Raw genomic sequence first — 26,231 nt, 5'->3', positions numbered from 1 at the left:
TCCAGGGTCCTGGGATCGAGCCCCACATCAGGCTCTCTCTTCAGTGGGGAGGGTGCTTCTTCCTCTCTCTCTGCCTACTTGTGATCTCTGTCTGTCAAATGAATAAATACAATCTAAATGAGAATGAGATTAGGCTGGACATTAAAACAAAGCCATATTCTAGATTTTGGGAATATTTTTGGCTGTTGGAAGAAACTATCCCAGAATTTTAAAGAAAGAAAATCTTACATGTATATAAAAATAAGGTTAAATACAATGAAGGGATAGAATGTGGCTATAAAAATAAAAATTAAAAAACATTTTTAAAAGGCATTGATATGATAAAATGTTTAAAATAAGTTAAAATAGGAATGAGGAAAAAATAGAAAAAGGAAAAAATAAGGAAAATTTTAAAAATTTAGCTTTGAAAGACAAAAGAATTATGGGGTGGGGGGACACATAAGTTCTATGTAACTGTATTCCCCTACCACTGGTGTTTTGCGGTTTTCATTGATCAGTAAATTTGGTCTTAGCTGGATGTTTTTGCTGATATTATGGGGGGGGGCATTGCAGTGGCTGTCAAATATTTTTGCACAATGCAGAATTGCACTTCCTTTGCCAGGGGCCAGACTAAACAATTTGCTCAAGTTTGCTCTCAGTAGATTTTGTTCCCCGAATGCTTTCTGTATAGCTTTGGAGGACAAGAATGAAGATGGCAGCCTCCCAATCTCTGAGCCAGAGGAGCCAAGAGCTCAAGGTCCTACTCCTCAGTGCATCCTCAGGGAAAAACAATCACTCTTGTATCCCTGTGCTCTCACCACACTCTGTGGTCAGCCAGCCTGTGACCAAGTGTTTCTATCTCTGGCATATGGTCCCACTTGGAATCTCCAATCCCAGCAGATTCCTGCAGTGTGCTCCTGCACTGCCCCTCCTGGTGGAGAAGGGAGAGGGGTCTCCCTGTATCTGCCACTTGTGGGGTCCCTTCTTGAAGAGTGGTCTGAAGGTGCCTCATATAATGGTTTAAGGTAATCCTGAGCTGAGTGCCCACTCCTCAGCTCCATCACTGCAGCTGGCTTCCCCACTCCAAGACTTGGCTGTTTGCCATACTCAGGCACCCCTCGTCTTTCTGTGACCCTGCTGACCCTGAGACCAACTGTCCCAGCGAGGGCTTCACCCCCTGATTAGCCTCTGGAGCAATGTCCCTCAGTGGAACTCACTTCTAAAACTTCTGATTTTGTGCTCTGCTGATTTACCATTTGCCAAGACCCGGCCCCTCCCCAACCATAGTTTATCATTCAGTATATTGCCTCAGATTCACTTTTCCACAGGTCCTTCCTTCTAGAAAGCAGATGCTTTCCTGTTCATAGAATTGCTTCTATTCTTTTCTTTGATCTCCCATTGAATTTGTAGGTGTTCAGAATGGTTTGATAGCTGTCTAACTGAATTTCTGAGACCAGACAAAATTTAGGTCTCCTACTCCTCTGCCATCTTGCTTCTCCCCCTCCCTAACCCCAATATTTGAAATAATAGTTAACATCTATTAAGCTTTTACTGTTTTTCAGGCACTGTGTCCTAAGCTCTTTATATATTTTAATTTTTTTTAGTCATCATTATTGTGTCTGAACTTGGTACTATGATTATGTCCATTTTACAGATGGGGAAATTGTGCTTAAAGTAGTTGAGTAACTGGTTCAAATTCCCACAGATTTTTAAGTAACAATATGGGCATTTAATCACGTCATCCGAGCTCTAACATTTGTGACCTTAACAACTATACTATAAGATCTCACATATATAGCAAGATGATGCAAAGACAGGCCATATAGACTGGGATTTAATCACTTAAAAAGATTCAGTCCATATTTTATTGTTTCCCCATTACTATATATTAGGTTGAACTGTGTGAAATTGATTTTTTTGGAGGTTAAAAGTGGTCAAATATTAGCATTTTATATGTTTTTTCTTACAGTTTTTACTTTATTTATTTGAGATATTGAAAGACACACACAAGCAGGGGAAGGTGCAGAGGGAGAGGGAGAAGCAGACTCCCCACTGAGCAGGGAGCCCAATACAAGGGTCAATCTCAGGACCCTGGGATCACGACCCAAGCCAAAGGCAGGCACTTAACTGACTAAGCCACCCAGGTGCCCCAATTTTATGTGCCTTAATTTAATGCTTCCCATTGTCTAAAAGTTAGACTCTAACCTTCTGTGTTTTGGTCAGTACAATCTCGTTTTCTCTTGTTTTGCTTTAAACAAAAATCGTCATTTTTAGCCAGCTTCTTCTGGAAAAGAACTCTCCAGAGGTTTAAAGATGGTGGCAAAATTATGAGTCTTTCTCTTCTTCCTTCCCAGAGTAGCTTCCAGCTTCCTAAATTCTGACAAGAACCGCATAGGGAGCAGTTACAAGAAAACCATTTACAAGGAATACAGAGATGGCACATACATGGATGAAATGGTCCAGCCAGCTTGGTTGGGTTTCTTGGGACCAGTGTTGCAGGCTGAGGTGGGAGATGTCATCCTTATCCACCTGAAGAATTTTGCCTCTCGCCCCTACACCATACACCCCCATGGCGTTTTCTATGAAAAGGACTCAGAAGGTAAATCAGACCACCCTTTCTTTCTCCCTTTCACAATAGATACTGCATTTCTTTTACTAACATTTAAGAGAGAGGAGCTAGGAATGAAAATAGACTTTTTTCCTCTTTATTGATCTGAGGTGGCAGGGTCATTCCCAGAAAAACTGATAACTAATGTTATCACTTCTGCTGTTCATATGTTGTGGTTCTGGACAAGCCACTTCCCCTCTCTGGGCCTCGTATTTTTCATTAGGTATATGGAGATTCAATCTGTCTTTTATCATGAAGAATTACTTGAATGACATTTCCATAAAATAATTGGCTGTTCTTTGGAAAGAAGAGAGTGTGCTGTGAATATAAAGGGACACTATTCCAGTATCGTGTCTTCTGAAAGGTCCATTTCTTTTTCTTAAGAGCAGTTTACTAATATGTATCTCACACCCAGTGGCCTATAATAATGACACAACAGTGAGTGACTAATGTATGAAGGGAATCCAGGTTTTGACCGGCCCACTAATTCCTGTATAGCCTTGGACAAGTTAGTTTTCCTATTTTATCCTCCATAAAAAGGGTAAGTGGACCAACTGATTATTAAGTTGGTTTCATGTTTTTTAATTTAAAGTCTACTATAGTTAACGTATAGTGTTGTATTAGTTTCAGAAAAACAATACAGTGATTCAACAATTCCATACCTCAACTGGTGCTTATCACAAGTTCCCTCCTCAATTTTTATCACCTATTTCACACATCTCCCTACCCACCTCCCCTCTGGTAATCGTCAGTTTGTTCCCTGTAGCTAAGAGGTTTATAGCTATTTCTTGGTTTGTCTTTATTTTTCCCATTTGCTCATTTGATCTATGTCTTAAATTCTACATGTAAGTGAAATTATATGGTATTTTTCTTTCTCTGACTGACATATTTTGCTTAACATAATACTCTCTAGCTCCACTCACGTCTTTGCAAATGGCAATATTTCATTCTTTTGTATGACTAAATTATATTCCATTGTATATATATACACCTTACCCTTATCCGTTCATCAATGGATAGACACTTAGCTTGCTTCCATAATTTGGCTATTGTAAATCATGTCATAAACATAGGGGTGTTGGTAGCCCCTCCAAATTGGTATTTTGTATTTTAGAGGGTAAATACCTATTGGTGTAATTGCTGGATCATAGAGTAGTTCTATTTTTAATGTTAGGAGGAACTTAATTTGGCTTTAGATTACAGGGTGATGGATATTAAGGATGGCTCGGGTTGTGATGTGCACTGGGCATTATACATTACTAATGAATCATTGGACACTACATCAAAAACTAATGTGGCTAACTGAACATTATATATATATATATGTGTGTGTGTGTGTGTGTGTGTGTGTGTGTATATATATATATATATATATATATATATATATAATCTTTTTTTTTAACATATATTTTTATCCCCAGGGGTACAGGTCTGTGAATCGCCAGGTTTACACACTTCACAGCACTCACCAAAGCACATACCCTCCCCAATGTCCATAATCCCACCCCCTTCTCCCAAACCCCCTCCCCCCAGCAACCCTCAGTTTGTTTTGTGAGATTAAGAGTCACTTATGGTTTGTCTCCCTCCCAATCCCATCTTGTTTCATTGATTCTTCTCCTACCCACTTAAGCCCCCATGTTGCATCACCACTTCCTCATATCAGGGAGATCATATGATAGTTGTCTTTCTCTGCTTGACTTATTTCGCTAAGCATGATACGCTCTAGTTCCATCCATGTTGTCGCAAATGGCAAGATTTCATTTCTTTTGATGGCTGCATAGTATTCCATTGTGTATATATACCACATCTTCTTGATCCATTCATCTGTTGATGGACATCTAGGTTCTTTCCATAGTTTGGCTATTGTGGACATTGCTGCTATAAACATTCGGGTGCATGTGTCCCTTTGGATCACTACATTTGTATCTTTAGGGTAAATACCCAATAGTGCAATTGCTGGGTCATAGGGCAGTTCTATTTTCAACATTTTGAGGAACCTCCATGCTGTTTTCCAGAGTGGCTGCACCAGCTTGCATTCCCACCAACAGTGTAGGAGGGTTCCCCTTTATCTGCATCCTCGCCAGCATCTGTCATTTCCTGACTTGTTGATTTTAGCCATTCTGATTGGTGTGAGGTGATATCTCATTGTGGTTTTGATTTGTATTTCCCTGATGCCGAGTGATATGGAGCACTTTTTCATGTGTCTGTTGGCCATCTGGATGTCTTCTTTGCAGAAATGTCTGTTCATGTCCTCTACCCATTTCTTGATTGGATTATTTGTTCTTTGGGTGTTGAGTTTGCTAAGTTCTTTATAGATTCTGGACACTAGTCCTTTATCTGATATGTCGTTTGCAAATATCTTCTCCCATTCTGTCAGTTGTCTTTTGATTTTGTTAACTGTTTCCTTTGCTGTGCAAAAGCTTTTGATCTTGATGAATCCCAATAGTTCATTGTTTCCCTTGCTTCCCTTGCCTTTTGCGTTGTTCCTAGGAAGATGTTGCTGCGGCAGAGGTCGAAGAGGTTGCTGCCCGTGTTCTCCTCAAGGATTTTGATGGATTCCTTTCGCACATTGAGGTCCTTCATCCATTTTGAGTCTATTTTTGTGTGTGGTGTAAGGAAATGGTCCAATTTCATTTTTCTGCATGTGGCTGTCCAATTTTCCCAGCACCATTTATTGAAGAGGCTGTCTTTTTTCCATTGGACATTCTTTCCTGCTTTGTCGAAGATTAGTTGACCATAGAGTTGAGGGTCTATTTCTGGGCTCTCTATTCTGTTCCATTGATCTATGTGTCTGTTTTTGGGCCAGTACCATGCTGTCTTGATGATGGCAGCTTTGTAATAGAGCTTGAAGTCCGGAATTGTGATGCCACCAACGTTGGCTTTCTTTTTTAATATCCCTTTGGCTATTCGAGGTCTTTTCTGGTTCCATATAAATTTTAGCATTATTTGTTCCATTTCTTTGAAAAAGATGGATGGTACTTTGATAGGAATTGCATTAAATGTGTAGATTGCTTTAGGTAGCATAGACATTTTCACAATATTTATTCTTCCAATCCAGGAGCATGGAACATTTTTCCATTTCTTTGTGTCTTCCTCAATTTCTTTCATGATTACTTTATAGTTTTCTGAGTATAGATTCTGTGTCTCTTTGGTTAGGTTTATTCCTAGGTATCTTATGGTTTTGGATGCAATTGTAAATGGGATTAACTCCTTAATATCTCTTTCTTCTGTCTTGCTGTTGGTGTAGAGAAATGCAACTGATTTCTGTGCATTGATTTTATATCCTGACACTTTACTGAATTCCTGTATAAGTTCTAGCAGTTTTGGAGTTGAGTCTTTTGGGTTTTCCACATATAGTATCATATCATCTGCAAAGAGTGATAATGTGACTTCTTCTTTGCCGATTTGGATGCCTTTAATTTCCTTTTGTTGTCTGATTGCTGAGGCTAGGACCTCTAGTACTATGTTGAATACCAGTGGTTATAATGGACATCCCTGCCGTGTTCCTGACCTTAGCGGAAAAGCTTTCAGTTTTTCTCCATTGAGAATGATATTTGCGGTGGGTTTTTCATAGATGGCTTTGATGATATTGAGGTATGTGCCCTCTATCCCTACACTTTGAAGAGTTTTGATCAGGAAGGGATGCTGCACTTTGTCAAATGCTTTTTCAGCATCTATTGAGAGTATCATATGGTTCTTGTTCTTTCTTTTATTGATGTGCTGTATCACATTGACTGATTTGCGGATGTTGAACCAACCTTGCAGCCCTGGAATAAATCCAACTTGGTCGTGGTGAATAATCCTTTTAATGTACTGTTGAATCCTATTGGCTAGTATTTTGTTGAGTACTTTCGCATCTGTGTTCATCAAGGATATGGGTCTATAGCTCTCTTTTTTGGTGGGATCCTTGTCTGGTTTTGGGATCAAGGTGATGCTGGCCTCATAAAATGAGTTTGGAAGTTTTCCTTCCATTTCTATTTTTTGGAACAGTTTCAGGAGAATAGGAATTAGTTCTTCTTTAAATGTTTGGTAGAATTCCCCCGGAAAGCCGTCTGGCCCTGGGCTTTTGTTTGTTTGGAGATTTTTAATGACTGTTTCAATCTCCTTACTGGTTATGGGTCTGTTCAGGCTTTCTATTTCTTCCTGGTTCAGTTGTGGTAGTTTATATGTTTCTAGGAATGCATCCATTTCTTCCAGATTGTCAAATTTATTGCCGTAGAGTTGCTCATAGTATGTTCTTATAATAGTTTGTATTTCTTTGGTGTTAGTTGTGATCTCTCCTCTTTCATTCATGATTTTATTTATTTGGGTCCTTTCTTTTTTCATTTTGATAAGTCGGGCCAGGGGTTTATCAATTTTATTAATTCTTTCAAAGAACCAGCTCCTAGTTTCGTTGATTTGCTGTATTGTTTTTTTTTTTTTTTTTTGGTTTCTATTTCATTGATTTCTGCTCTGATCTTTAAGATTTCTCTTCTCCTGCTGGGCTTAGGGTTTCTTTCTTGTTCTTTCTCCAGCTCCTTTAGGTGTAGGGTTAGGTTGTGTACCTGAGACCTTTCTGATTTCTTGAGAAAGGCTTGTACCGCTATATATTTTCCTCTCAGGACTGCCTTTGTTGTGTCCCACAGATTTTGAACCGTTGTATTTTCATTATCATTTGTTTCCATGATTTTTTTTCAATTCTTCTTTAATTTCCCGGTTGACCCATTCATTCTTTAGAAGGATACTGTTTAGTCTCCATGTATTTAGGTTCTTTCCAAACTTCCTCTTGTGGTTGAGTTCTAGCTTCAGAGCATTGTGGTCTGAAAATATGCAGGGAATGATCCCAATCCTTTGATACCGGTTGATTCCTGATTTAGGACCGAGGATGTGATCTATTCTGGAGAATGTTCCATGTGCACTAGAGAAGAATGTGTATTCTGTTGCTTTGGGATGAAATATTCTGAATATATCTGTGATGTCCATCTGGTCCAGTGTGTCGTTTAAGGCCTTTATTTCCTTGCTGATCTTTTGCTTGGATGATCTGTCCATTTCAGTGAGGGGAGTGTTAAATTCCCCTACTATTATTGTATTATTGTTGATGTGTTTCTTTGATTTTGTTATTAATTGGTTTATATAGTTGGCTGCTCCCACGTTGGGGGCATAGATATTTAAAATTGTTAGATCTTCTTGTTGGACAGACCCTTTGAGTATGATATAGTGTCCTTCCTCATCTCTTATGATAGTCTTTGGCTTAAAATCTAATTGATCTGATATAAGGATTGCCACTCCTGCTTTCTTCTGATGTCCATTAGCATGGTAATTTCTTTTCCACCCCCTCACTTTAAATCTGGAGGTGTCTTCGGGCTTAAAATGAGTTTCTTGGAGGCAACATATAGATGGGTTGTGTTTTTTTATCCATTCTGATAGCCTGTGTCTTTTGACAGGGGCATTTAGCCCATTCACATTCAGGGTAACTATTGAGAGATATGAATTTAGTGCCATTGTATTGCCTGTAAGGTGATGTTACTGTATATGGTCTCTGTTCCTTTCTGATCTACCACTTGGAGGCTCTCTCTTTGCTTAGAGGACCCCTTTCAATATTTCCTGTAGAGCTAGTTTGGTATTTGCAAATTCTTTCAGTTTTTGTTTGTCCTGGAAGCTTTTAATCTCTCCTTCTATTTTCAATGATAGCCTAGCTGGATATAGTATTCTTGGCTGCATGTTTTTCTCGTTTAATGCTCTGAAAATATCATGCCAGCTCTTTCTGGCCTGCCAGGTCTCTGTGGATAAGTCAGCTGCCAATCTAATATTTTTACCATTGTATATTACAGACTTCTTTTCCCGGGCTGCTTTCAGGATTTTCTCTTTGTCACTGAGACTTGTAAATTTTACTATTAGGTGACGGGGTGTCGGCCTATTCTTATTGATTTTGAGGGGCGATCTCTGAACCTCCTGAATTTTGATGCTCATTCCCTTTGCCATATTGGGGAAATTCTCCCCATTAATTCTTTCCAGTATACCTTCTGCTCCCCTCTCTCTTTCTTCTTCTTCTGGAATCCCAATTATTCTAATGTTGTTTCGTCTTATGGTGTCACTTATCTCTCGAATTCTCCCCTCGTGGTCCAGTAGCTGTTTGTCCCTCTTTTGCTCAGCTTCTTTATTCTCTGTCATTTGGTCTTCTATATCACTAAATCTTTCTTCTGCCTCATTTATCCTAGCAGTTAGAGCCTCCAATTTTGATTGCACCTCATTAATAGATTTTTTGATTTCACCTTGGTTAGATTTTAGTTCTTTTATTTCTCCAGAAAGGGCTTTTATATCTCTCGAGAGGGTTTCTGTAATATCTTCCATGCCTTTTTCGAGCCCATGTAGAACCTTGAGAATTGTCATTCTGAACTCTAGATCTGACATATTACCGATGTCTGTATGGATTAGGTCCCTAGCCTTCGGTACTGCTTCTTGTTCTTTTTTTTGTGTTGAATTTTTACGTCTTGTCATTTTGTCCAGATAAGAGTAAATGAAGGGGCAAGTAAAATACTAAAAGGGTGGCAACAACCCCAGGAAAATATGCTTTAACCAAATTAGAAGAGATCCAAAATTGTGAGTGGGGAGAAAGGGCATAAAAAGAGGTTCAAAAGGAAGAAAGAAAAAAAAAAAGAAAAAAGAAAAAAAAAGAAAAGAAAAGAATTTTTTAAAAAAGAAAACACCTAAGAAAAATGTAAAAAAGAAAAAATATATATATTAGATAAACTAGTAAAAAATCGTTAAAAAAAATTTTAAGCGAAGGCGAGAATAAAAAAAAAAATGAAAAAGAAAAAATTAAGTTAACTGCAAGACTAAAAAAAAATCACACTAAAAAAGCCATGAGTTCCGTGCTTGGCTTTCTCCTCCTCTGGAATTCTGCTGCTCTCCTTGGTATTGAAACCGCACTCCTTGGTAGGTGAACTTGGTCTCGGCTGGATTTCTTATTGATCTTCTGGGGGAGGGGCCTGTTGTAGTGATTCTCAAGTGTCTTTGCCCCAGGCGGAATTACACCGCCCTTACCCGGGGCCGGGGTGAGTAATCTGCTCGGGTTTGCTTTCAGGAGCTTTTGTTCCCTGAGCGCTTTCCGTAGAGTTCCGGAGGACGGGAATACAAATGGCGGCCTCCTGGTCTCCGGCCCGGAGGAGCCGAGAGCTCAGGGCCCCACTCCTCAGTGCGCCCTCAGAGAACAGCGCCCAGTTACTCCCGTCTGCCTGACCTCAGGCCGTGCTCCGAGCTCACCGAGCCTGCTACCGGTTCAAGGTAACACCGAGCTGTGAGCTTACTGTCGGCTCTTTCTCTGTAGCCGGCTTTCCTGTTCCAATAGCCGCAAGCTCTGCGACACTCAGACACTCCCGATCCTTCTGTGACCCTGCGGGACCTGAGGCCACGCTGACCCCGCGTGGGCTTCGCCCCGGTTTAGCCTCTGGAGCGATGTCCCTCAGCAGAACAGACTTTTAAATGTCCTGATTTTGTGCGTGGTTGCTCCGCCGCTTGCCGGGAGCCGGCCCCTCCCCCCGGTGTCTATCTTCCCGTCGCTTTGGATTCACTTCTCCGCCGGTCCTACCTTTCAGAAAGTGGTTGTTTTTCTGTTTCCAGAATTGCTGTTCTTCTTCTCTTCGATCTGCCGATGGATTTTCAGGTGTTTGCAATCTTTAGATAAGCTATCTAGCTGATCTCCGGCTAGCTGAAGCAGTCTCAGCTTGCTACTTCTCCGCCATCTTGACTCCTCCCCCTATATATATAATCTTTTTAAAAGATTGAAATTCTGGGTGGGCCAGGCCGAATCGCGCCGCCATGCTGGCTGCAAAGCAGCAGTTCTCCGGAGCCAGCTGGCGCTCCAGGTAGCAGCCACACAGCCCCAGCGCCTCAGTCACCTGCAGGTAGCTGGGGGCCTCCAGCGTGACTTCCACCGTGTCCATGGACAGTGGCAGCCAGGCCGTATAAATGAAATCCAGCAAGCGCTGCAGGCCGGCCGCCAACATAACGTGTATGTGGATCATGCTGGCCCTGGATTCCTGGGTGTGGCTCTTGAACAGAGCCCTGAAGTAGTCGCTGGAACATGCGAGCAGAGCAGCGACGTATGCGCCCGGAACTCGGTGCCCTCAGCATCCAGCATCACGTCGCACAGGAAGCCCTCAGCGCACAGGGCCTGATAGCCGGAGGAGGAGTCAAGATGGCAGAGAAGTAGCAGGCTGAGACTACTTCAGCTAGCAGGAGATGAGCTAGATAGCTTATATAAGGTTGCAAACACCTGCAAATCCATCAGCAGATCGAAGAGAAGAAGAACAGCAATTCTAGAAACAGAAAAACAACCACTTTCTGAAAGGTAGTACTGGCGGAGAAGTGAATCCAAAGCGTTGGGAAGATAGACACCGGGGGGAGGGGCTGGGTCCTGGCTAGCGGCGGAGCAACGGAGCACAAAATCAGGACTTTGAAAAGTCTGTTCCACTGAGGCACATCGCTCCAGAGGCTAAACCAGGGCAAAGCTCACGTGGGGTCAGCGTGGCCTCAGGTCCCATAGGGCAGAAGGATTGGGGGTGTCTGAGTGTCGCAGAGCTTGCAGGTATTGGAATGGAAAAGCCGGCTACAGAGACAGAGCTGACAGTAAGCTCACAGCTCGGTGTTACCTTGAACAGGCCACAGGCTCAGTGAGCTCGGAGCACAGCCGGAGTTCAGGCAGACCGGAGTTACTGGGCGCTGTTCGCTGAGGATGCACTGAGGAGTGGGGCCCCGGGCTCTCGGCTCCTCTGAGCCAGAGACCAGGAGGCCGCCATTTGTATTCCCATCCTCTGGAACTCTACGGAAAGCGCTCAAGGAACAAAAGCTCCTGAAAGCAAATACCCGAGCCGATACTCAGCCCGGCCCCTGGTAAGGGTGGTGAAATTCCGCCTGTGGCAAAGACACTTGAGAATCACTACAACAGGCCCCTCCCCCAGAAGATTAACATGAAATCCAGCCAAGACCAAGTTCACCTACCAAGGAGTGCAGTTTTAATAACAAGGAGAGCAGCAGAATTCCAGAGGAGGAGAAAGCAAAGCACGGAACTCATGGCTATCTCCCTGAGATTTTTTAGTCTTGAAGTTAATTTATTTTTGTCTTTTCATTTTTATTCTCTTCTTCTGCTAATTTTTTTAACCTTTACCCTTTTCTTTTTTAACGTTTTTTAACTAGTTTATGTAATATATATATAAATATATTTTTTTTCTTTTTTATACTTTTCTTTATTTGTTTTCTTTTTTTAATTCTTTTATTTTCTTTCTTTTTCTCTCTTTCTTTTTGAACCCCTTTTTATCCCCTTTCTCCCCAGTCACGATTTGGGATCTCTTCTGATTTGGTTAAAGCATATTTTCCTATGGTTGTTGCCACCCTTTTAGTATTTTACTTGCTCCTTCATATACTCTTACCTGGACAAAATGACAAGGCGGAAAAATTCACCACCAAAAAAAAAAAAAAAAAAAAAAAAAGTACAAGATGCAGTACTGAAGGCTAGGGACCTAATCAATACAGACATTGGTAATATGTCAGATCTAGAGTTCAGAATGACAATTCTCAAGGTTCTACATGGGCTCGAAAAAGGCATGGAAGATATTAGAGAAACCCTATCTGGAGATATAAAATCTCTGTCTGGAGAAATAAAAGAAATAAAATCTAACCAAGTTGAAATCAAAAAAGCTATTAATGAGGTGCAATCAAAAACGGAGGTTCTCACTGCTAGGATAAATGAGGCAGAAGAAAGAATTAGTGATATAGAAGACCAAATGACAGAGAATAGGGAGCTGAGCAAAAGAGGAACAAACAGCTACTGGACCACGAGGGGAGAATTTGAGAGATAAGTGACACCATAAGATGAAACAACATTCGAATAATTGGGATTCCAGAAGAAGAAGAAAGAGAAAGGGGAGAAGAAGGTATACTGGAGAGAATTATTGGGGAGAATTTCCCCAATATGGCAAAGGGAATGAGCATGAAAATTCAGGAGGTTCAGAGAATGCCCCTCAAAAGCAATAAGAATAGGCCCACACCCCATCACCTAACAGTAAAATTTACAAGCCTTAGTGACAAAGAGAGAATCCTGAGAGCTGCCCAGGAAAAGAAGTCTGTATCATAAAATGGTAAAAATATTAGATTGGTAGCTGACTTATCCACGGAGACCTGGCAGGCAAGAAAGAGCTGGCATGATGTTTTCAGAGCACTAAACGAGAAAATCATGCGGACAAGAATACTATATCCGGCTAGGCTATCATTGAAAATAGGAGAGATTAAAAGCTTCCAGGACAAACAGAAACGGAAAGAATTTGCAAACACCAAGCCAGCTCTACAGGAAATATTGGAAGGGGTCCTCTAAGCAGAGAGAGAGCCTACAAGTGGTAGATCAGAAAGGAACAGAGACAATATACAGTAACAGGACCCTTACAGGCAAAATAATGGCAATAAATTCATATCTCTCTATAGTTACCCTGAATGGTAATGGGCTAAATGCCCCAATCTAAAGACACAGAGTATCAGAATGGATACAAAACCAAAACCCATCTATATGTTGCCTCCAAGAAACACATTTTAAGCCTGAAGACACCTCCAGATTGAAATTGAGTGGATGGAAAAGAATTTATCATTCTAATGGACATCAGAAGAAAGCAGGATTGGCAATCCTTATATCAGATCAATTAGATTTTAAGCCAAAGACTATAATAAGAGATGAGGAAGGCCACTATATCATACTCAAAGGGTCTGTCCAACAAGAAGATCTAACAATTTTAAATATCTATGCCCACAACGTGGGAGCAGCCAAATATATAAACCAATTAATAACAAAATCAAAGAAACACATCAACAATAATACAATGATAGTAGGGAACTTTAACACTCCCCTCACTGAAATGGACAGATCATCCAAGCAAAAGATCAGCAAGGAAATTAAGGCCTTAAAGGACACACTGGACCAGATGGACATCACAAATATATTCAGAACATTCCATCCCATATCAACAGAATACACATTCTTCTCTAGTGCACATGGAACATTCATCAGAATGTTCAAATCACAGTCAATCACATCCTCGATCCTAAGACAGGACTCAACTGGTATCAAAAGATTGGAATCATTCCCTGCATATTTTCAGACCACAATGCTCTGAAGCTAGAACTCAACCACAAGAGGAAGTTTGGGAAGAACACAAATACATGGAGACTAAACAGCATCCTTCTAAAGAATGAATGGGTCAACCAGGAAATTAAAGAAAAATTGAAAAAAATCATGGAAACAAATGATTCAAAATCTGTGGGACACAACAAAGGCAGTCCTGAGAGGAAGATATAAAGCGGTACAAGCCTTTCTCAAGAAACAAGAAAGGTCTCAGGTACACAACCTAACCCTACACCTAAAGGAGCTGGAGAAAGAACAGGAAAGAAACCCTAAGCCCAGCAGGAGAAGAGAAATCGTAAAGATCAGAGCAGAAATCAATGAAATAGAAACCAAAAAAAAACAATACAGCAAATCAACGAAACTAGGAGCTGGTTCTTTGAAAGAATTAATAAAATTGATAAACCCTTGGCCAGAATTATCAAAAAGAAAAGAGAAAGGACCCAAATAAATAAAATCATGAATGCAAGAGGAGAGATCACAACTAATACCAAAGAAATACAAACTATTATAAGAACATACTATGAGAAATTCTACGCCAATAAATTTGAAAATCTGGAAGAAGTGGATGCATTGCTAGAAACATATAAACTACCACAACTCAACCAGGAAGAAATAGAAAGCCTGAACAGACCCATAACCAGGAACGAGATTGAAACAGTCCTTAAAAATCTCCAAACAAACAAAAGCCCAGGGCCAGATGGCTTCCCGGGGGAATTCTACCAAACATATAAAGAAGAACTAATTCCTATTCTCCTGAAACTGTTCCAAAAAATAGAAATGGAAGGATAACTTCCAAACTCATTTTATGAGGCCAGCATCACCTTGATCCCCAAACCAGACAAGGATCCCATCAAAAAAGAGAGCTATAAACCAATATCCTTGATGAACAGAGATGCGAAAATTCTCACCAAAATACTAGTCAATAGGATTCAACAGTACATTAAAAGGATTATTCACCACGACCAAGTTGGATTTATTCCAGGGCTGCAAGGTTGGTTCAACATCCGCAAATCAGTCAATGTGATACTGCACATCAATAAAAGAAAGAACAAGAGCCATATGATACTCTCAATAGATGCTGAAAAAGCATTTGACAAAGTGCAGCATCCCTTCCTGGTCAAAACTCTTCAAAGTGTAGGGATAGAGGGCACATACCTCAATATCATCAAAGCCATCTATGAAAAACCCACCGCAAATATCATCCTCAATGGAGAAAACCTGAAAGCTTTTCCACTAAGGTCAGGAACACGGCAGGGATGTCCATTATCACCACTGTTATTCAACATAGTACTAGAAGTCCTAGCCTCAGCAATCAGACAACAAAAGGAAATTAAAAGCACCCAAATCGGTAAAGAAGAAGTCAAGTTATCACTCTTCGCAGATGATATGATACTATATGAGGAAAACCCAAAAGACTCCACTCCAAAACTGCTAGAACTTGTCCAGCAATTCAGTAAAGTGTCAGGATATAAAATCAATGCACAGAAATCAGTTGCATTTCTCTACACCAACAACAAGACAGAAGAAAGAGAAATTAAGGAGTCAATCCCATTTACAATTGCACCCCAAACCATAAGATACCTAGGAATAAACCTAACCAAAGAGGCACAGAATCTATACTCAGAAATCTATAAAGTACTCATGAAAGTAATTGAGGAAGACACAAAGAAATGGAAAAATGTTCCATGCTCCTGGATTGGAAGAATAAATATTGTGAAAATGTCTATGCTACCTAAAGCAATCTACACATTTAATTCCATTCCTATCAAAGTATCATCCATCTTTTTCAAAGAAATGGAACAAATAATTCTAAAATTTATATGGAACCAGAAGAGACCTCAAATATCCAAAGGGATATTAAAAAAGAAAGCCAAAGTTGGTGGTATCACCATTCCAGCCTACAGGCTCTATTACAAAGCTATCATCATCAAGACAGCATGGTACTGGCACAAAAACAGACAAATAGATCAATGGAACAGAATAGAGAGCCCAGAAATAGGCCCTCAACTCTATGGTCAACTAATCTTCGACAAAGCTGGAAAGAATGTCCAATGGAAAAAAGACAGCCTCTTCAATAAATGGTCTGGGAAAATTGGACAGCCACATGCAGAAAAATGAAATTGGACCATTTCCTTACACCACACACAGAAATAGACTCAAAATGGATGAAGCACCTCAATGTGCGAAAGGAATCCATCAAAACCCTTGAGGAGAACACAGGCAGCAACCTCTGCGACCTCAGCCGCAGCAACATCTTCCTAGGAACATCGCCAAAGGCAAGGGAAGCAAGGGCAAAAATGAACTATTGGGATTTCATCAAGATCAAAGCTTTTGCACAGCAAAGGAAACAGTTAACAAAATCAAAAGACAACTGACAGAATGGGAGAAGATATTTGTATACGACATATCAGATAAAGGACTAGTGTCCAAAATCTATAAAGAACTTAGCAAACTCAACACCCAAAGAACAAATAATCCAATCAAGAAATGGGCAGAGGACATGAGCAGACATTTCTTCAAAGAAGACATCCAGATGGCCAACAGACACATGAAAAAGTGCTCCGTATCACTTGGCATCAGGGAAATAGAAATCACAACGACAATGAGATATCACCTCACACCAGTCAGAATGGCTAAAATCAACAAGTCAGGAAATGACAGATGCTGGCAAGGATGCGGAGAAAGGAGAACCCTCCTACACTGTTAGTGGGAATGCAAGCTGGTGTCACCACTCTGGAAAACAGCATGGAGGGAGGTTCCTCCAAATGTTGAAAATAGAACTGCCCTATGACCCAGCAATTGCACTACTGGGTATTTACCCTAAAGATACAAATGTAGTGATCCAAAGGGGCACGTGCACCCGAATGTTTATAGCAGCAACGTCCACAGTAGCCAAACTATGGAAAGAACCTAGATGTCCATCAACAGATGAATGGATCAAGAAGATGTGGTATATATACACAATGGAATACTATGCAGCCATCAAAAGAAATGAAATCTTGCCATTTGCGACAACATGGATGGAACTAGAGCGTATCATGCTTAGCGAAATAAGTCAAGCAGAGACAGACAACTATCACATGATCTCCCTGATATGAGGAAGTGGTGATGCAACATGGGGGCTTAAGTGGGTAGGAGAAGAATCAATGAAACAAGATGGGATTGGGGGGGAGACAAACCATAATGGACTCAATCCCCAAAACAAACTGAGGGTTGCTGGGGGGAGGGGTGTTGGGAGAATAGGGGTGGGGTTATGGACATTGGGGAGGATATGTGCTTTGGTGAGTGCTGTGAAGTGTGTAAACCTGGCGATTCACAGACCTGTACCCCTGGGGATAAAAATCTATGTTTATAAAAAATAAAAAAAATATATTGAAATTCTGTAATTGCTTTCTGTTTTCCAAAGTGAGTGCTTGATGGGGGGGGGGGGGATTCTGTTTTCTTTCTCACTTCTGTGCCACTGGTTTTATACTAGGATACTACTGGATCAGGCTGTGAAGCACTTTCCATGGCCATGGCTCCTTCTCCAATGGTTGTCACCTTTCTGCCCATTGTTGATGTGAGGTCTGGGATTCTTCAGCTGCATATTACCTGAATGTGTATCCTCAGGTTGTGAGGGCCACTGTCCCATATGTCAGCCCTCTCTTGGCTTCTATATATGCCAGGCTCCCTCTCACTCACCCTGAGACTGGGCATGCACAATTTCATTTTCTAGGCTCTTTATACCCAGATGGCTCCTCTGGTCGGTTAAAAGCTGATGACTCTGTTCCTCCGGGAGGCAGTCACATTTACAACTGGACCATCCCAGAAGGACATGCACCCACTGATGCTGACCCAGCATGCCTCACCTGGATCTACCATTCTCATGTAGATGCTCCACGAGACATTGCAACTGGCCTCATTGGACCCCTTATCACATGTAAAAGAGGTACAGGCCTCACAGGGATCTATTGAGATGCAGTGTGGGATATCTACAGGAAAAAGTGATGTAGCTGAATCACTTACATACTAAACAGCAACCTGAAGGGATGTTAATTCAGTGCCCTTGTTTATTAGCAGGAATAAACCCTGCTAAATGTTTTCCACTATTTTCCCTACTTCATTACCTTTTAAAAATTTTGATAGTTTCTCAATTTCATTTTAAAACCTCGAGGTAGTAATTATGGGAGTCAAATCACAGAAACAAAGTGTGTGATAGGAGTTTAAGTATGGTTTGGATCAAAAGTGTAGCCATCGGGATCAGGAGAGTACTGGGGAACTTCGTTGGACATATGGTATGTTTAAGTATTGGCAGACCTGGAAGACCTGGGTGTTGTAGGAGAATGGTTAGATTAAGGCCCTGGGTTGAAGATACAGGCAGGTATGGTGGGTGGAAATTATTCTAGGTCCTATACATCCAATCTTCAAGTCCTAGGCTCAACTGAATTGTGTTTAACTGGGGAAATAGAAATTAGGGGCAGAAGACCTTATCTGCTTTTCTGTTGACAAAAGACTCCTAAGGCCCCATCTTTCTATTTACTTTCATGAGTACCCCTTGAAGGTTGCTGGTACTAAGGAGAGAAGGTTCTCAAAAGCACATTTCTTACTTACTCTAGGTACTCTAGATGAGAATTCCCCTCGACAGCGGAAGGATGTGGATAATGATTTCTTCCTGTTCTTCAGTGTGGTAGATGAGAACCTTAGCTGGCATATTGATGAGAACATTGTCACTTACTGCTCAGATCCTACCTCAGTAGACAAAGAAGATGCAGCCTTTCAGGAAAGCAATAGGATGCACGGTGAGCTGGGAGAGGGTGGCCACGCCATGACAGTAAAGACTGATGGAAGGTTTACATTGGGCCTAGCATTTGGTGGGTACTTCCATATATCTCATAAGAACTAAAAGTAGTAGGTACCTCTTTCCTGTTTTTAGCCCTCACAGGAACTAGGTACTAGTTAAGTACTAGGTAAATTTTCCTTGTTTTTCCTATGAGGAAATTGAGGCTCCAGGATTACAGAGCAGAAAAAAAAATGCACAGCTAAAATTCCAACACTGGTCTGTCTCACTGCAGAGAGGTGCTCTTGCCATTAGGTATCTTGCCTAGGTTATTGATTTCAAAGTCATGTACTTTATTCCCAGTCCCTCAGGGTGAAGGTTGCCCCCTGATATAGTTAGTCAGTACTTCTTTGTCCTATAAAGTTTGGGATAAATACCATCTTTTGGGGGGAAAATTGTTGGCTGTAAGGAAGTTGTTTACTGCAATTAAATTTAAAACAAACTAAAGACACAAAAGCCTTGAGGCATGGGTAGATAACTGATTTTAGTAGTACAAACAAATTGATTTTATTTTTTGTTTAATTAAGAAAGAAATTTATGTCCCTTTGGTGCCAGAGATGGTCTCAAAGCCAGGCAATCCCATAGGAAGGTGAAAAGTCAGAGGGAAGATGTAAAGGATGGTTTCAACAGTTCCAACTTCTCTGGGATTTTACGCAAATTACCTTTGATAACCATGGTAATTAGCTAACTTGAAAATTATTCTATGGAAATTTCAGAAGGAAATTGGCCTGGAAGGGAAGAATAACTTGCAAAACAAACCCCATTCATTAGAAAGCTTCCTCATATTGCTGAATTGGAATCTTGGTTCTACTACTTAGCTCTGTGGCCTTGGGAGAGAAGTAAATTCACTTCTCTGCGCCTTGGTTGTCTCACTCTTTGCTTGAGATCAATGATATCTGCCTATTTTACCAGGCTGTTTAGGAGATTTTAAATTAAATAAGGTATATAGTCAGTACAGTAGGTTTTTTAATAAAATTCATCTGAATGGATGGCAGATGGCAAATCTCCCATCTCCTAACTCTGGTATTTTCTTTGCATTTTCCTTTGTAGCAATCAATGGCTTTGTCTTTGGGAACTTACCAGATCTAAGCATGTGTACACAGAAGCGTGTGGCATGGCACTTATTTGGCATGGGCAATGAAGTAGATGTCCACACAGCTTTCTTTCATGGGCAGATACTGACCATCCGGGGCCACCGCACTGATGTGGCTCACATCTTTCCAGCCACCTTTGTGACTGCTGAGATGGTGCCTCAGGAACCTGGCACATGGTTGATTAGCTGTCAAGTGAACAGTCACTTGCAAGGTGAGATCCAACATATTTGACACTTGAAGTATAGAACGGAGATGGCATTAATAATCATCAGGAGCTGAAGCCATAAGATAGGTCTTTCAGATGAGCCAGCTAGACATAAAGGATGAAATATTAGATTGCAATTTGGGGACCTAGCCAGATTTCCCCAGGATCAGCCATTAACTTGCAGGGCGACCTCAGGAACATTTCTCTGGGTTTTATCTCCCTCATCTCTAACATAAGATGGTATAGAGATGGATAATCAGATTTTTAAATTGTTCTTCTTTGCTCAGAATGCTTAGGAATTAAGACCTGGAGGTATTTGCTGCTAGTTAAATGGAGGGAAGGAGAGACTGAAGAAGATGAAGCCTTCTTTGGGAGATCATAGAGTCTTGTGGGCAAATAGTGACACTCTAGTTGGGACCCAATAGTAATAGGGGCAGAAGGTTTGTGTTTTGACAGTGAAAATTGTTGAAGTAATGGCATAGTGCATCTAGGAACCTCAGAGGAGAGGCAGAATGTATGAGACAATGAAAAGAACACTAGGCAAGAGATTAGAAGATTTGAGTTATTATCTCAGCTCTCTGAAAACCTTACTGTATGACTTTGTATAAGTCCCTTCCCATGTATAAGCCTCATTTGCCACACCTGTAAAATGAGGGGTTTGGTCTAAATAATCACTAAGACCCTTGTTAGCTCTTAATTTCTAGAATTATTTGATATACAATAAATTAGGTAGGTGTCAGGAAAGTACTATGCATATATGAAAATAGATTTGAGTAGGGATTTGAGGTAAGGAGTTGTAGACTAGTAGGATAATGAGTCCGTGGTGGTAGGTTTGAACAACAGAGGCCACTTACCCATGCTCCATGATCCAGGGCTCTCCCTTGGTCCTAAAGATACCTGGGTAAGAGGGTATGAATGAATATAAATGGGGGTTAGGGGTGCAGCACAATAGTGAAACAAATATGGGTCTTAGGGTTTGCCAGATAAGCCTGAATTCAAATCTTCATTCTACCAGTGGTTTAATTAACTTTGGTAACTCATATAGCTTCTCTGAAAGAAGAAAATGTGCTTTTAAATTTGGCTTTAAAAAATAGGAGATTAAGCCTCAGTTTCACCACTGACTAGTCGTTTAAATTTGGGCAAGTCATTTAACCTCTCTGATCTTTTGCTTTCTTCATCTGCAAGAGGGGACATTAAAAGTCTATTTCACATGATGGTTATGAGGATTGAAGGATATATAAAGCACCTGGCTCAAGGCTTGGCATGTAGCACATATTTAACAAAAGAATGATATTATATTTTCCTCCTTTTTAACCTCAAATTTCTAATTTGCAATTTTCAAATTTTCTTTGGATGATGTGAGACTCAAACGTCTCACCTCAAATAGTATTCTTGAATGACCTATGTAAGTTGCCAAGAAAATACAAGGCAGTATCATCTATTATCCCCATGCCTTGATGTACATTTTTCCACATTTGGAGGTACTATTTAGAATGCAAATCTTCCTGACATTCCCAAGTCTGAAGTTTCATCGCCACGTATAGAAGTTGTTCCATTATTTGGGGAGCTTCCCACTTTACTTACTCCTTAACTTACTCCCTTTTTTTTCCTTACTCCCCCTTTTTAAAATGTGGTGCTTCTACCAGTCCAGTGTGATAGACATCCCTATTCTCTCATTTACAAAACAGGGGTTAAAGTTCAACTCTAGGGAGTGACTGGCCAAAAGTCCTACAGAAATTGATAACAATTAGACTGGAACCCAAGTGTTCTGAGTTCAAACGCTACAATTGTTGCTACAATGTAAGCCTTTTGCAGAAGCAGGAATGACGATCTGGTAAATGAGTCAGTTGTGGTTAGCAGGTAAAGGTACTTGAATTCTCACATAGCCTCCCTTTCTCTTAGCTAGGTTCTTGAGGAGTGAGAGAAAGTGGCCTAGTGAAATGTGGGAGGGAAAAACATTAGAATGGAAAAGATGGGTCATCTGCCTACAAAACCTGTTGGGTGGAATGGAGCCAGCCTTGATGTTTTTCCTCCAGATGGCATGCAAGCACTCTACAAGGTCAAATCTTGCTCCACGACCTCTCCTATGAACCAACTCACAGGCAAAGTTCGGCAGTACTTCATTGAGGCCCATGAGATTCTATGGAACTATGGCCCAATGGGGCATGATGGGAGTACTGGGAAGAATTTGAGGGAACCGGGCAGGTAAGAGACAGTGAGCTTCCTCCCCCTCCCTTGGGCCCAGCCCAACACCTATTAATTACTACCTCTCAAATCTCTCACTTCACTTGGGCGTTGCAATCATTGTCTGCTTGGACTTGTATAACAACTGTTAGCCAAATTCTTGTGGTCCCCCAGAGAGTGTGCTCTTGAATTTCTGTAGGGTTACGTCATATCCTCAGCAAAGGGTTCAAGCACAGTTTGAGATAGCTTCTGCTATGATCCCAGGCTTCATTAAGAAAATAAGACCCAAAAGAAACCAGAAGAGTTGAAAGGCATTTATCCAACTCTCCTTTATTTTACTCATTGTTTACCTCATTTCCCCTTCCTTACTTTTCTATAATATGAAAGAGGCATTTGATCAGGAGTATAAAAAGCATTCAGAGAAATACAGGAAGAGCAGGAGCAACCTGCCTTGTAGCCATTCCATTATCATCCTTTTAGAGTTATTTCTCCAAATTTTCCCGTCTCCTCCATTACTCAGATGTAGGCAAAATAAGGTAGAAGATTAGTTCCCTATTCAGACACTAGGTCTTAAGTTATAATGACTCACTGGGCTCTCAATGATTTGTGGTCTTTTACAGAAGAGGTACTTAGTAAAAGACTAGGAGAATTTGGGGAGGAATATTCTAGGGAACCCATCATATTTATTCTTCCAGTAAGAAATAATGGGATGAATCTGAGGAAACCATAAGCAAATAAGGACTTGGGTCTCAGCATAGCTTCTAGAAATCTCCCAACTGCGCTTGCTAATTTAGCAGGCTTTCATTTTGAAATGAAGAATATTTTTTAAAAGATTTTATTTATTTATTTGAGTGATACAGAGAAAGAAAGCACAAGCAGAAGGAGGGGCAGAAGGAGGGGGAAAAGCAGACCGCTGGCTGAGTGCAGAGCCAGACACAAGACTCAATCCCAGGACCCTGAGATCATGACCTGAACTGAAATCGGTTGCTTAATTGACTGACCCACCCAGGTGCCTTGAAATGAAATATATATATATATATATATATATATATATATATATATATATATATATTAAATTAAGGCGAGAAATGATCTTGACAACTTGAGGATGATTCGGACAGACGTAAGGCTGTTTCACTTCAGAGGGCAGAACTGGTCCCATTGTCTGAAATTTACAAGAGAAGATTTTAGCCTACTATAAAAAAGAACTCCAACCATTAAAACTATCCAACAGTAAGAGGGATTGCTTTCTCCGAAATAAAGTCCCTTGACTTTTAAAAAATTCAAGACTTGACAATTTCTCCACATCCTTGAGACTCTGTGTATTTCTTATTAGTGGTGCCATCAAAGGAGATATCTTCATTGGGTGGAATTTAACCTGGAGGATCTCTGAGGTTCTTCCTAAATATCTATAACTTGATGAGACTGAGGATGAGATGGGGATCTATTTGAGACACAATTAAGTCATGTAACATTTGCTTTTTTTTATATGCCAGTGGCTCAGATAAATTCTTCCAGAAGAGTTCCAGTCGGATTGGGGGCACTTACTGGAAAGTCCGATATGAAGCCTTCCAAGATGAGACATTTCAGGAAAAGGTGGAGCTGGAGGAAAATAAGCATCTTGGAATCCTGGGTGAGGAATCTTTAACTTATGAAATTCATTGACTGGAACCTGAGAACTGGAGAGGGTTTAGAAACTGGAGCCTGGGGGTACCTCAGAGGTACACTTGAAACAGGCATCTCTCAAACTGAGTTCCAAGGGATAAGTGTTTGGTGGAAAAAAGCGGCTGTGAGTCTGAGTGTGTTTGCCAAATACTAGGTTAAATGTGGTCAAATAGTATTCTTTGCTGCAGAGCTTCTCAGAGACTTGTATTTATTTTTGTTCATCAAAAATATCCAAGATGGGGGTCACCTGGGTGGCTCAGTGGGTTGAAGCCTCTGCCTTCGGCTCGGGTCATGATCCCGGGGTCCTGGGATCGAGCCCCGCGTCGGGCTCTCTGCTCTGCGGAGAGCCTGCTTCCTCCTCTCTCTCTCTTTGCCTGCCTCTCTGCCTACTTGTGATCTGTCAGATAAATAAATTAAAAAATATTTAAAAAAATTAAAAAAACATATCCAAGATGGGAATAGAGTATGTAAAATTTATCATATTTAATTACTGAAACTTTAATTAGTGAGCATCTTTTGGTAGCACTGCTATACAGATTTCACTTTTAGAAGGGCTTCTTCAGGTGTATTTCTGAATATCTATTTAATGCAGTAAGAATGTCCAGGTTCTTGGCAATATGAGGCCAGGAACAGATCGACATTATATGCAGACATGCTTGCTGTAGTGAGGGATGCAGTACAAAGCTTAAAACCTGGTGTTGGATAAGGTTCCCAGCAGCACAGATTTGTGTAAAGCACAGTATTGAAAAGATAGAGCAAAGTTTCATGTGGTTTAGCCACTTGGTAGAGCCAGGAAGTAAAATACATTAGATGGAAGAAAATTTTGTCAATGGAAGTAATGTAATTGGCATGTTCTGGGAATAAGTGTGTGACAGTTGATTCTAGGAGATCTGAACATGGACAATAGGCCTTACATCTGCCAGACAGGAAGATATAAAGAGCAGAAAACCACTTTGGGAAAGATGGCAGACAGTGACTATTAAGCTATCATTAGCTGGTTTTCAGTATGAGTCTCAGTATTTTTTTATTCTTCAATATTTTTATTGGGGCAAAATACACATAACATAAAATTTACCATCTTAACCATTTTAGTGTACACTCCAGTGGCATTAAATACCTTCATAATGTTGTGTAACTATCACCACCATCCATCTTTATAACTCTTTCCATTTTACAAAACTGAAACTCTATACCTACCTCTGTATCTACAATACCTTCTCATTATTCCCTCCCCATCAATCCTGGCAACAACCATTCAACTTTCTGTCTATATGATTTTGACTACTCTAAGTATCTCATATAAGAGGAATCATACAATATTTGTCTTTCTGTGACCAGCTGATTTTACTTAGCATAAAGTCTTCAAGTGTTATCCACATTGCAACATATACAGAATTTCCTCCTTTTCCCTTAGCATCATCCCCATGCCTTTATTGTTTTACTAAGATTTTAAATTTTAATTACAATATAGTTAACAGACAGTGTTTTATTAGTATCAGGTGAAAAATAGTGATTCAACAATTCCATACATCATCTGGTGCTCATCAAGACAAGTGTCCTCTTTAGTCACCATCACTTTTTTTCTCTAACCATCCATCTCCACTCATCTGGTAACCATCAGCTTGTTTTCTATTGTTAAGAGTGTATTTCTTGGTTTCTCATTCTCTCCCTTTCTATTGTTCCCTTGTTTTGTTTCTTCAATTCCACATATGAGGGAGATCATATCATATTTGTCTTTCTTTGATTGATTTATTTAATTTTGCTTTATACTCTCTAGCTCCATTTATGCTCTTGCAAATCACAAGATTCCATTCTTTTTCATGGATTAATAATATCCCACGGTATGTTCATATTTTGTGTATCCAATCAGCCATTATTGGACACTTGTATTGCTTCCATGTTTTAGTTATGGGAAATAATGCTACCATGAATATGTATATGCTTTTGACACGTGCTTTGTTTACATTTCAATATAGTCACAGAAGTGGAAATTCTAAGTCCTATCATAATTTTACTTAATTTTTTAAAATTTTTAAAAATTTTTTATAAATATACATTTTTATACTAGGGGTACAGGTCTGTGAAACACCCGGTTTACACACTTTACAGCACTCACCAATGCACATACCCTCCCTAATGTCCATAACCCCAACCCCCTTCTCCCAACCCCCTCCCCCCAGGAACCCTCAGTTTGTTTTGTGAGAATAAGAGTCACTTATGGTTTGTCTCCCTCCCAATCCCATCTTGTTTCATTGATTCTTCTCCTACCCACTTAAGCTCCCATGTTGCATCACCACTTCCTCATACCAGGGAGATCATATGATAATTGTCTTTCTCTGCTGGACTTATTTAGTTAAACATGATAAGCTCTAGTTCCATCCATGTTGTCGCAAATGGCAAGATTTCATTTTTTTGATGGCTGCATAGTATTCCATTGTGTATATATACCACTTCTTCTTTATCCATTCATCCGTTGATGGACATCTAGGATCTTTCCATAGCTTGGCTATTGTGGACATTGCTGCTATAAACAT

The 26,231-nt window shown here is 40.4% G+C and overlaps 1 protein-coding gene across 1 annotated transcript in view; it reads left to right on the top strand.

Annotated features, from left to right (window-relative positions):
* LOC131820973 (hephaestin-like) overlaps positions 1 to 26,231 on the top strand; it is a 46,332-nt gene that overhangs the window by 1,801 nt on the left and 18,300 nt on the right. Inside the window, exons 2-8 of the mRNA XM_059156801.1 lie at positions 814 to 1,004; positions 2,334 to 2,578; positions 17,449 to 17,661; positions 18,329 to 18,511; positions 19,600 to 19,854; positions 21,885 to 22,053; positions 23,529 to 23,665. Coding sequence (XP_059012784.1) covers positions 814 to 1,004; positions 2,334 to 2,578; positions 17,449 to 17,661; positions 18,329 to 18,511; positions 19,600 to 19,854; positions 21,885 to 22,053; positions 23,529 to 23,665 — 1,393 coding nt within the window. The remainder of the gene's footprint in view (positions 1 to 813; positions 1,005 to 2,333; positions 2,579 to 17,448; positions 17,662 to 18,328; positions 18,512 to 19,599; positions 19,855 to 21,884; positions 22,054 to 23,528; positions 23,666 to 26,231) is intronic.

The sequence above is a fragment of the Mustela lutreola genome, chromosome X (genome assembly GCF_030435805.1).
Source record: "Mustela lutreola isolate mMusLut2 chromosome X, mMusLut2.pri, whole genome shotgun sequence".
Lineage (NCBI taxonomy): Eukaryota > Metazoa > Chordata > Mammalia > Carnivora > Mustelidae > Mustela > Mustela lutreola.
This window is presented reverse-complemented; position numbering and strand designations above follow the sequence as displayed.